General features: G+C 42.1%; 1 protein-coding gene across 1 annotated transcript; it reads left to right on the plus strand.

Annotated features, from left to right (window-relative positions):
- Window positions 1-299: 299 nt before the first annotated feature.
- CHMP2B (charged multivesicular body protein 2B) lies at window positions 300-11678 on the plus strand. The gene is made up of 6 exons (XM_064727066.1): window positions 300-448; window positions 3232-3323; window positions 6219-6413; window positions 8658-8760; window positions 9674-9780; window positions 9887-11678. Exons 1-6 carry the CDS (start codon window positions 415-417, stop codon window positions 9998-10000), a joined length of 645 nt encoding a protein of 214 aa, XP_064583136.1. The 5' UTR covers window positions 300-414; the 3' UTR covers window positions 10001-11678.
- The last annotated feature ends 1120 nt before the right edge of the window (window positions 11679-12798 follow it).

Raw genomic sequence — 12798 nt, forward strand, 5'->3', positions numbered from 1 at the left:
TTAAAGAGAGAATTTCTCTCATTACAAGAAGAGAACCCCAGGCACGGAGCGGGGAGCCGGGACATCCCCGCCCGTCCTGGCTCGCCCTTAGGACAGCCGGGTCCGTCCCTCGGCGCTTCTCCCGCAGCTCGGGGAGGCCAAACCAGGACGGACAGACAGAAAATCCCCACAGAGAGGAAGCGAAGACGTGCCCACGGTCTCTCCCCAGCCCACGCCAGCCGCGTCCCCCGGGGCCAGCCCGGCCCGGCCCGCAGGATGGGCGGGCACAGCGCGGAGCCCCGGCCCGGCCCCCGCCCGCCCCTCGGCGCCGGGAGGCGGAGCCGGGCGGGCGATCGCGGCCCGGCCGCTTCCTGGTCACCGGAGCAGGAGGCGACAGGAGCCCGCCGAGGCGGCTGCGGGGGTCCGGCTGCCGCCATGGCCTCGCTCTTCAAGAAGAAGACCGTGGACGGTGAGTGGGCGCCCGGGGAGGCCCCGCCGCGCCGCCGGCAGCGGCCGCCCCCAGCCCCCGCACGGCCCCGGGCGCGGGGCTGGTCCCGGCCGGGGCTCCGGGGCAGCGGGAGCCGGGCGGAGATCGCGGCCTCGGCCCCGCGTCCCGGCGGAGCTGGAGCTCCGGGGAGCGGAGCAGGAGCGGAGCGGAACGGGAGGCCCCGGCCCGGCCGCCGTGACTCACCGGCGGCGCTCTGGGAGAGCCCCCGGGCCGGGCCGGCCCTGGCACTCCGGGAGGGGTGGGAGCCGGGCCCGGCCGTCCCGGGCCGTGGGTGAGGCAGGAGGAGGAGCACAAAACAGCGAGGGACGCAGAACAGGCCCGGCAGGAGTTGCTGGGGCCCAGGGGAGCCGGGACGCGAGCGGTGCCGTGTGCGGGAGCCACGGCCAGGCTGCAGGAGCCGCCGCCGCCCGGCCCTGGGCTCCGCGCCGCTGTGCAAACAACTTGGTGTTGGTTCTTTGTGGCCAGGCTGGTACCAAAACGCTTAAACTTCAGCAGGAGTCAAATAAATCGCCCATCCTCAAATAAAGCCCCTCAAATAAAGGACGGCTTAGCTGCCCAGCAGGCCGCTGGGCGATGCTCGGCTCTCCGCGTTGTCATGGCCCAGGTTTGGCTCTCGGTGTGTTGGGTGCCCCGTGTCAGAGCTGGTGGTGGGTCGGCGTTTGAAAAGGGCTCGCAGAAAATGACGCTGCACATCATCCAATTGTGTGGCACAGCAGGGAACACGCACAGCTCCCACCTGGCTCTTCCCAGTTTGGATGCAGCGCCTGAGAAGGGGAGCTGGCATTAAGCTGCCGTGACCAAGGAAGGATTGCAGGAGCCAGGAAAAGCCCTGCTGGATGTCTCTTGTCCAGCCTGTTTTAAGGAATGCTTCCTCCTTGCCCTGGTGTGTGTGTGACGACACCGTGACACACAGGAGTGGCTAATGGCATAGGATTTATCTCTGAATAACCTGTCGTGTTCTGTCTGCTCTAGCAGCTGGGAATTTCCTCGGTTATCAGAAACAAACAAGAACCAAGTTCTCATCTTGGCCTTCACTTCTAAAAACAAATTAAATAGCCTGTAACTGCAGATAGTTGTTCTCAGTTTATTGCCATCCTTAGTTGAAGCCACTGTGGGGGATTAGAAACTACAGAAATAAGCATTGTGCTTGCCCTTATTGTGTCCTAAGTACTGTTCTTGTTTGCTGTCACCTTGAAGTTCCCACCTCTCCAGCTCACTATACTAAGGATTTTTTTTAAACTAGTGTATTTAGGAAAGCCAGACTTGTATGTAGCTATTAAGCTTTTTCTTTCAATTTCACCAAGTGCAGCTGTGCAAGTAATATACATTTATCTACCTTCAAAATTACTTGCCTGTAGCATTTTCAGAATGATTTTCTCTGCTGTTTTGCCAGTGTGAAGAATGCAGTTATATCCCATGTCATCTTTTAGTTCTTAGTTACTGTCCACTGAAAAGTCTGCATCTCCCAAGGATGCTTTTTCTGTACTACTCACAGCAGTAGTAGCATTGTAAAAACAGGTGTCATTTCCACACTGGGTTTTTTTAATATATATTTCTTTGCCCAAGAACTGGGCAATGTCCAGCAAGGTTGGAAGAGGAAATGTATATTCTGTCTTTAAAATGCCACTAAAGGTTTGGGATTTTTTTCTGATTAAAACCTATTAATGCTGACATAATTTCACCAATAGATGTTTTACAGTATGTCTGGCTTTAGGAATGAAGAATGCAAATGCTTCTTGCTGTTTGTAGAAAAATTGCCTCAAACCTTAAAAAATGAGAAGGTGGCCTGTGATTCCAGAATTTATCCATCATGAGCTCTAAAGAAAGTTCATGTGACAGTCTGCTCCTTTCAGACTCCCACCCAAAGTGCAGATACAGGAGTAGCTGAATCTCTCTTCCATAACAACGCTTCCCTCAGCTGAGGCCAGAGGATGCTGAGTCACATACCCCAGTGAATCACACCCAAGCACGTGCTGTAAATCCTATCAAAAGTTAGCTGCAGCTGGCATGATTGATGCCTAGACTGTAAATAATACTTGCTTTAATAAGAGGATGTTATCAGTATATAATTTTTAATAGCACAGTGCACACAACTCCTGTAAGTTTCACCTGACAGACTGTTCAAGCTTTGCTCGCTATGTCAGTGGTCAGTAAACTGAAATTTGTTGTAAAGGCCTGCACTTTCCTACCTTACTATTGTTAAGCATCTCCTAATTGAAAAGTTGCTTTATAGACTGACTTGAATAAGGGCTGCACAAATGTGGAGGAGAAGAAGGTCCCCCAGAGCAGAATAAGGACAGAGAAGAGCAGGATCCAGGACCTGCAGCTGGAATTATTGTCACTGTTTTATGGAGCTCCTCACCTGATCTGAGAGCTCATAACTCAAGGCTTCTTCAGCTGCCCTACCTGTTGCAGTCAGGCCTGGCTGGGGAAAAGCAATGGGATGGCCCTGACCTAGATATGGCTGAGTTAGTGCTGGAAAATGTGTGTACAGATGTCTTACTGTGGGATAAAGGCTCTTGCTGTGGTTATGGTGCAAAGTAACATTCTAAGTAAAGGTAAAACAGCTTTGTTTTCAACAGGATACAGCCCACACTGCTGACACAATGATGTTGCATACACCAAATTGTATTTTGCTAATATTTTCTGTATCTGAAATGTTGACACTTCACTCTGCAGGGTGCTTAGCAGATGTTCATGGAATGTTGAAAAACTTTGCCCAGCTATCAATGTTTTCTTTCCAGATATAATAAAGGAGCAAAATCGAGAGTTAAGAGGTACACAGAGGGCTATAAGCAGAGATAGAGCAGCACTTGAAAAACAGGAGAAACAACTGGTAAGTATGACAGGAAACTTTATTTTGCTCTTTAAAACACACACATGCAATAAAAAACTTGCAAGATTTTAAAGATACCAGTCAACGTATAATAATGAAATATTAAAAAACAGTTGTCTTCCCCTTTTCATTTCTCAGCTAAAATTGTGTTGGAAAATATTTATTGCCTAAAAGTGATTCTCAGCCTTTGACATAGGAAAATCCTGAAACAATGTGTTTAGATAAAATAACCACAGTGGGTTTTCCCTACAATTCCCAGCATTCTCTGTCCTTCAGAGGTTTTTTTTAAAATATTTGTAAATCATTTGTCTTGTGGAAAAATTAAAAGTAGAAGTGCTATCATGTGTTACCATGACTGTCCAGTGGGAGAGAGTACTTGGAAAACCACAGGATATCATGAAAACCCCTAGAGCTGTTCTTTTCATTCAGACAGAACTTCCCTAAAATTAGCTGATAATAGTAGCACTGTTTGCCTAAATTAAGATGTATTCAGAACTCACTGTGTGTGTGAGCTTTCAAGCACTCAGTGGCTGAATGCTGCACCTGTGTGGTGCTCTAAGAGGAGAAATGGATGTGCCAGATGGTGGGGTTTGATGCATGAAGAATGCTCACACTGTGGGAAAAGCTGTGCAAATCCAGCCCGTTCCAGCAGCTATTGAGGTGGTGGTTTGTGGCAGCAGGTTGCATGAATACCAAGAGCTGGGAATAATAAAGATCAGAGAAACTGTTTCTGAAAGACTTGGACATGTAGAATATAGTAGGTTGCTCATAAATAAGGCATTTTTTCCAGTATGAAATATTCCAAATATGGAAATAAGTTTAATTTTAGTGACTATTCAGGCTGAAGTGTTGATTACTTACCACACTAAGTGGTTTCAGAAATGTTGGATTTCTGAGGAGAAGAAAGGAGCAGGGAAATATGTCTTTGAAAAAGTTAAAATTTGCTGCTGGAATGAGAGTAGCAGTGCACAATAAATATTCATTTTCAGTGTCAGATCAGGTGAAGAAGGATCAGGGGCTTATCAGTCAATCACAAAACATTTCATTATGTGCTTTCTCTAGAAAGAACTTTTTTTCCCCCCTTAATTTTAAGGTACTACTCTGAGAAAACCAAGTTATGCAGTTATATTATTTCTACAGCTAAAAATGCCTTAATGTATGCAGACAGTTCTGTTTCAGTTCAGTAACCTGATATAACTATAGGAATTTTGATTTTTTTCCCCAGAAGAACAGGACTGCCTTCAATAAGCTTGCCCCAGACCTCTCAAAAGCAGATAATGTACACCAAATTGACCCAAATTCTTTTTAATTAGAAATAAAATAATCTGTATATAGGGTTTGATTTCTGCAGGTGGATTATCTGCAGTGATTTAGCAATGGTTTGTATTTTGCTTTGAAAAAAATCAGGTTATAAAAGCTATGTAGGTTTTTCAACTTACTGAGAAAATCCCTATTTTCAAACATTTGCTGTTAAAATCTGGGTTGCAGACTAATCTCTCCACCTTCACAATACTTTAGATACAATAAAAAAAGGGAAATAATATTCTGGTGATGTTATAGGAATTTTTGTGGCTTCTGTGAACTACTTTCAAAGAGCACAGCTTTACTTCTATTTCAGGCCTCTTAAGGTTTGAACAGCCTCATGCTGCTTCACTGCCACTCTGTACCTTCCTGGATTAAAAATAGTGTGTATGACACACCCTTTAGAAATTGTGACTCTGCAGAGGGGATTTTGTGCCAGAGCCGTCTCTGGAATAAACTTAACTGTGATCTTTTCTGGGCCAGTTTACATCTGCCTTTAAAGGTGACTGTTCTGCATGTCCTGGGGACTAGAATTTATCTTTTCATAGCTTCTTTTAAGTGCATTTTTCTGGATTACCAGTGCACATAAAGTGAAGCAACTGCATACCTGCCCCAGGCATATTATCCTGAAAAATCCAGGAGAAAGCTGGTCTTGAAAAGCTGCTTTTCCTTAATGGTAAAAATCAAAATGGACAAATGGACATCTACAGAAAACTGAGCCACTGTGGCACGACCTGCTTAAAAAGGCTGTAAAGGAAAAAGTTGTTGCAATTTTTACATTACCAAGTCACAAATCAGAAGGCACACTTTGAAGAGTCCCAGCTGACAAGATTATTGGTGCCAGGCTTTTTCCTGGTACCTCTGGGCTAAACAGATTGTTATTTCTCTTTGAATTGACAGATTGGGGTTTGGTTTTCTAAGACAGAAGTGTCTTTCTTACAGCACAAGCACATGTTAAATTATGCTATTTTTATTATTATCTAAGTCCAGTGAAATTATAAGGGTGAAGAGCCTATAATTATTGGTCGTCTAACTTTATTGGTTATCTAATTAACATCATTGTTGGTCATCTAACTTTATCTACTCCTTCCCCAAAGAGGCTGTGAGGTTCTCTTGAGGTTGAAAAAAAGTTGAAAAGAGCTCTCAATTTCTTACATGAGTGATGTTGTTTGATTACATGAAATCAAACTTGATTAGAGTCATGGCACCAGTAGGTGACTGGACATCATAATTCCTTCACTTTTTGGGGCTTTTTTTTTGAAGTGTGGCTGCTTATCCAGATATGGAATTGAATGTGCACACAGAAGTGAATGTGACATCATGCAGAAATTTAAGTCTTTGGGGGAACTGTGTGCTACCACACTATAATTCAGTCTCATTGAGTTTTTTCCTTGTGGTCAAATCATACCAGCATGACATTGATTCTGCTAAACAGCCTTGTTAAAAAAGCAAGGAGCTATTTATATAAATTAAATGTCTTAAAAGATTCAAGAGGATAGTTAATTTTTAATTTAATTATTAGTGGCAAGGCTTAATTATAGTCTGTGCGCGAATGGAAATTCTGTGGAGTTAATCTCACCCCTTTTTTCACAGGAATTGGAAATCAAGAAAATGGCTAAGACTGGCAACAAAGAGGCCTGCAAAGTGCTGGCAAAGCAGCTGGTGCAGCTGCGGAAGCAGAAGAACAGAACCTATGCTGTGAGCTCCAAAGTCACCTCCATGTCCACCCAAACCAAGGTCATGAACTCCCAGATGAAGATGGCAGGAGCTATGTCAGCCACAGCAAAAGTAAGGCACCACAAGATATTCTGTTCTATATTCACAGGCAGCATATGGTTGCAAAAATTCTGTTATTTTGGGTAATTTTTGGTAATTGCAGTACTAAAACTCACTTGGGTTTATATTGTTACATTTTTGTTTGGTCAAACTATCCATATAGAACCTACATACTTGCTTGGTCTAGACATCTGTCAAATGTTTACATGACAAAAATAAACTAATGCCAGTGAATGAATTCTTTTAGTACATTAAAAAACCCTAAACCCTGCTGCTACAGTGCCTTGCCTGTATTTATTGTCACAAGCAGTTTTTACTGGGAAAAAGTAGGGCATGATTTGTCTAGAAATCAAGGCACTGTGTCACAATAGCTTTATGGCTTTTGAAGAAAGTAGGTTATTGCTTTGGATCTAAAATTCCTAAACAAATCTAATCTGGAGTTTGCTGTCATTCTCTCTGTGCTCTCTCAGGAAAGAGTATTGCATTAAGTTTCCTCCCAAATCTCATCTCATGAAAGAGTGAAAAATCTCAATTTTCCGAGTTAGGTGTGAACTTTCCCTTATTTCCCTGAATTAATTAAGAGGGATTTGGCTTTTGACAAGGAGCACTGTTCAGCTCAAGGTGCAGGAAGCAGAATTATTGTGCATCACTGTAGGCCAAGCTGGGCTTTGATCCCAGTCCAAGTTAAATCCAGTTAAACCCAGCAATGCAACTCGGTGCAGAAAGGAATTGCCACAAAGGCTTGGTGGGCAGGTGCCTTTCAGACACAGCATGAGGGCAGATTCCAGCCAGCCACTGACACAGAGCTGTGGCTCTGCAGCAAATTTACACATTGGACTTGTCTGACTGATCAGGTTCAGCTCCTTGCTCTGTATTCTTACAACAGCACTCGTGAACAAGTTAGTCCTGCTTTTTAATTATTACGTGGGTGACTTGTTTTTATCTGTGATAGATCTTAGATTAAATTTCTCAAAACTAAAGTCACTGGAGTAGTTAGGAAGATTAGGTCAGTAGGAAAAAAAATCTAAAAATATTTTTTAACAGCAGATAATTATATGTACTATTTGTGTAACAGTATTGGAGAAAAGGTCTTAAATTCTTTTCATCACTTTTAAAGTGAATATTTTGCTTTATCAATGTGGGAAGCTTAAACTATTGTTAATCTCATAAAACCATCAGTGAAGAATGTGTGGGACCAGTTGCCTTAACAAGCAAGGCAAATATGTGAATGCAAAGCTTTCAAGTATGTATACTTTCAGTATACTTCATAGCATATATTTTGCTAATTTTGAACTGGTGGTAACGTCCAGTTAAGTTGCCTGTTTATTTTATTCATATATCTGACCCTTATTTTCTGAAGATCTGTAAACTCTCTATCAGTGCAGATATTTTTGACATCCATTTATACCAACACCTTCCAAGTCCAGAACAACTTCTTAAATTCAAATAATGCAACCATGAGCACTGTCTTGGAAATTCAACATTAGTATCATAGAACATTATCACCTTGAAGAAACTCAGACATGAAGGCAGAAGCCCTCCTGTGAAGCCTGTAGTGGCTTCATTCCATCTTTTTTAATTAACCAAGTCTTTTCTCTTATCAAAGATGGTTAAATTTTACATTTGAATTGCTTATATCTGTATTTAGAATCTGATATCCCACAGTAACTTGCTTTTTAGGAAAGAGGGAAGTACCCCATAGCAGTGCCCACAAAGGCAGTAAAATGGGTGAAGTTTATTTCAGTGTCACAGCAAGATCTTCACCCATCACACAGGTGCACCCTAAACAAGTACTTCCTCAACACTTGGATATTTTCTTTCCAGAGAAAAGTAATTTTTCCATTAAATTGTAACATCAAGAAACAATTTAAGGCCTGTCCTCCAGTGCTGGTTCAAATAAATTCTCCTTTCTGAATAAGAAGCTGCAGCCATTTATTTCTTTAATGTGTGTAGCCTTCAAGTTAGGAAATGTTCTCCATTCTTTTCATTGAGATCAGTTGGATTTTTCCTAATACAAGGCCAGGGGAAGGTCATGGTGCCAGAAAGATGGGCAAATTAAGAGTCTGTCTATTAGGACACTAAATAGCAATATTTCTTACTAAGTGCAGGCCGTACTATTGATACTTATCTAATGTTCTTATGGGATGTAGAGAGACAAGTAAAGTAAAATTTGGATTAAAGCATTTTTCTTAATGAATGCACTGATATTTACTAATGTCTCATTGTATGATTTAAGAGTTTTTTCCATATTAATAGACAATGCAAGCAGTTAATAAGAAAATGGATCCACAAAAGACACTACAAACTATGCAGAATTTCCAGAAGGAAAACATGAAGATGGACATGACTGAAGAGATGAGTAAGTTCTGCACTGCAGGGGACAGCTGGTTGCTCTTGGCAGTTTGAAATTTATTTCTGTAGTCAATGAGACTGACAGCAAAAATGTAGAGCAGACAAAACAATGTATGTCTGAGTAGGAAAGCTGAGCCTTAGACTTCTTAGAAGCTCTAGGTATTAAATCTAGAATCCATTCCTTCCCATGTTCTGCAAAATATTCATCATATTTTTAGAAGGAACATTCTGGGGGGGAAAGAAGGTTTGAGACCCATTCAAGGCCTTGATGGCATAACTGGTAGAAAGACTTGAAATTGTGCCTTAATTTAGATACTGATAATCTCAGCTTTCTGCACATGGTGGTATGATATGGTTCTGTCTCATTTTTCTTAAATTAAGCCACAAATACTTTTTGGGGAGGCAGCAAGTTCCTTGTTCCTGCATGTATGTGCTCACTGTCAGCACTGTGTTGCTCAGAGTCTTCTCCCCATCCCAATCCCTGCCCTGTTGGTCACATTAAGTAGCATGGACTCAAACCAAGATGGAAACACCTCAGCTGCACACAAGTCATCTGAGTAGTTAACAACTTTGCAATGTACTTGGAGGAGGAAGAGAGGAAGGAGATTTTTATGAAACCATAGGTATTTTGCAGAAATTTTGAAATCGAATGTGGGGGGATATAGAGCAGCTGAACTCTTTAGGTGGAACTGAACCTTTTTATAAAAAAATCCAGCCATGCCTTACCCTGTTGTTGCCCTGGCTGTGCTCACAGGCTTTGCAAGGCAGAGCTAAGGAAGCCTCTCACACCCAGGTGCCTTCTGCTGCCATCTCACACCGTGCTATTACTGCTGTGTTCTGGGAGGGAAAGATGATACTAGGTCATGTTAGTCACCTTTTTGCTTAGTGCAATCTGGATTTTTTGTTTTCTTTCTTCTAAGTTAATGATACTCTGGATGACATTTTTGATGCTTCTGATGAAGAGGAAGAAACCCAAGATATTGTTAACCAAGTGCTTGACGAGATCGGGATTGAAATCTCTGGCAAGGTATGGCTGTTGTTGTTTCCCCCCACATTCCATTTTTGAAACACAGTTTATTCTAAAAGTCAGCGTGTCATAACCTGATTGTTGTGCTGAACCTGTGTCCTTGCAGATGGCCAAAGCTCCCTCAGCCGCGCGCGGTTTGCCCTCGGCGTCGGCCTCGAGCGCCGCCACCATCTCGGACGAGGAGATCGAGCGCCAGCTCAAAGCCCTGGGCGTGGATTAACCGAGCCAGCTCAGCCTCTGCTGCTGGGGCCCAGCCCTACACACACGTGCAAAGTGCAAATACTCTTTCAATGCAACTCATTTCCAGCAGAACCCTGAAGTCTCGGAAATGCCGACTTGAAGATGAATTTGCAGAGAAAAGTACTTCTTTTTTTTTGTCCATCGCATGGAGCCTTTTTGACTCAGGGGTGTAGTTCTAACAATAAATTCACTTACACCCAATCCAGAGCTGTCCTTTGGATTCCAAGTTTTCTTCCATCTCTGTTCCTGATCTGTCTCTAGAACTGGCTATTCAGTGGCAGGTCATGCCCTTTCCTAGGACAGCACCTCTGTAATATTTATCATTTTTACAAAAGTATCATTAGACAAACATTTAGTCTGCCATCTCTTAGCACAAATGAAACTTCACCTTGGCTCTTAGTTGGAAACTTTTTTTTCCATGAGAAATAGCTTTGAATGTCTAGCTAATTTAGGCAGAAAGAAAAAGCATTTTATGTATTTCTTCAAAATTCCTTTTAAGCTGATGAAAAAATAGCTTGTTATTCTTCTTACCAGAAGGGAAGGATACACTCCTTGTGCAGTTAATTTTTCTTCTGGAAGAGGAGTTACATGTGTTAGTGAAATTTGTTGCATGAAAGGCACTGATTGAACTCTATTGTACTGTAACATAGCTGGTTTCAACAGAATTGCTGTGCCTTTATGTATATAAATCTTGTACCTTTGTGATTTTCTTTCAGAAGGAGTCTTGGAAAGGTGAGTAAACTTAATAATTAAGATGGTTTTACACAATGCTTGGGTGAGACCTCTCTGTACACCTGATGGGACTCGGTGCTGAAGTGGAGAGATGCACTCATTCAGAAATGCAGTTCGTGCACTTGAAAAAAGGACATTTGCCTGAAGCAACATTTGTATATATTTTACAGTACTTCTTAATGGAAGATAACTGCATAATTGTATTGTTTGCTAAGATGCAACTGATCACATTGATAAACTAAATCTAAATATTAGTTTTGAGAACAATTTTGGATCATAAATGATAACTACTTGTCTAAACACTATAATAAAAGCATTCTGGTTTCTGTGAAGGTTTTTCTATGGTCTCTGAACTGCATCAACACAATTCTAGCTTTAAGTGGAGTATGCATTGTGATAAGGAATAAGAACTGTTGATACTGGAAATAGGCAAAATGAGAATGCAGTTCCCAGCTGTTACTTCCTGGATGGTGTGATATTCCTCAGCCCTGACTCTGCTGGAGATATTTACCCCTCAGTGCTGATTCAGTGGTGCTGCTCATTGAACAGAAACAGCAATCATCTTGGCTTTAAAAGAGAAAATCAAAATACCTCCCAAAAGCAAAACAGGAAAACTGGAGGGGAACAAACCTCATAAAGAGACTTTGCTGCAAGGCAAAGTGCAGCAGGAAACCTCAGTGAATCTGCTGCTGTTGCACCATCTACTGTTTAGGACTGAAGTCAGCAAAGAGAACTCACAGGAGAGCCTTCCTCAGGTTTTAGGCCTAGAATTGCAGGTGTTCTTTCAAAGAAATAATGCAAAACTGAATCTGTCAGGTAGTGGGTAGGAATGTGTGAGTTAATATATTGCATATATCCAATATGGGGTGATTTTTTTTTTACAAGTTATTTTGTAAAAATCTAATAAAAGGCTTTTTATCCCACAATGGCTTTGTCCTCTGTAGGGTTACTCTTACACATCTGTCTCTTAACTGGACTTTCTTTGTGAGCTCTGATAAATACTCCTTTGACTTGCTTTGGTAAAGCACTATCATATTTATTGTAGTTGCTCGTGGGCCTTTGATTTAATATTCAGTAAAGACTTGTTCAAGTTTGCATTCCCTTGTCTGGAATCTCATGCCCAAGTACTGCTCTGTGGTATTGAAAGAGAAATCATAATATAAACACAAGGATAAAATGTTAGTGATTTTTTGTAGTTTGGTTGAACACCAAGGCTTGTGTCCTTGCTGAATGAGGTGTGAAGTTGATTTTTAATAACTGTCAAAATTTGGCTTAATTCCATAATGAGTTTTTTCCTCTGGGTTTTTGAGGAACAGGAAGAAAGGTATTGCTTTTTTGGTGCCATTATAACTGTTGAACTAGGGCTGGTGTCAGTATCAATCCTGTGGTTTGTTACAAGTTACCTTTTCAATCCTGCAGCTCTAATCTGTGTAAAAATCTTTGGGTAGCAGAGTGGGAAGTGTGTGTGTTTGCAGGCTTGTTATGTGTCTGTAGTTATGGTCAGTATGTTGGATCAGGCTAAAAAAATTGCACGTCCTGCTTAGATAGAAATTCCTTTTAAATCACACTAAAAGTGATTAAAAAAACCCAGTGAAACCACTCAATCCTTACCCTCCTTTATCCTTGCTAACACCTAAATAGAAGCTGGATCTGTCTCCATCTGGGAGCAATGACACAGTTGTGCCCACACCTAAAAATGGCTCTACCCAGAACCTTATTCCTCAAGTGCCCAGAAGCAATTCCCAGGGCAGCAATGAGAACACAATGAGCATCAATGATGCTTCCTCCCTTAATACTCTTCTAATCTCGGTTTCAAAAATGAGGTACATCCAGAGCCCTGTGCAAATTCTACACACACCAGCTCTAAGTGGCTTGCTCAGCTGAGAACTCCTACATACAAAGGAATTTCTGGCACCCCCCATGTTTTTTTCCACTGATATTTTTTCCCCAAGCATGTTAAAAAACATCATTTTGTTTTGTTTAAAGCTTCTTTCCATCTTCCTCTATTTACTCCCTAGTTCTTATATTATGTACAGCCTGCCTCCA

This window comes from Zonotrichia leucophrys, chromosome 1 (assembly GCF_028769735.1).
Source record: "Zonotrichia leucophrys gambelii isolate GWCS_2022_RI chromosome 1, RI_Zleu_2.0, whole genome shotgun sequence".
In the NCBI taxonomy this organism is placed as follows: domain Eukaryota; kingdom Metazoa; phylum Chordata; class Aves; order Passeriformes; family Passerellidae; genus Zonotrichia; species Zonotrichia leucophrys.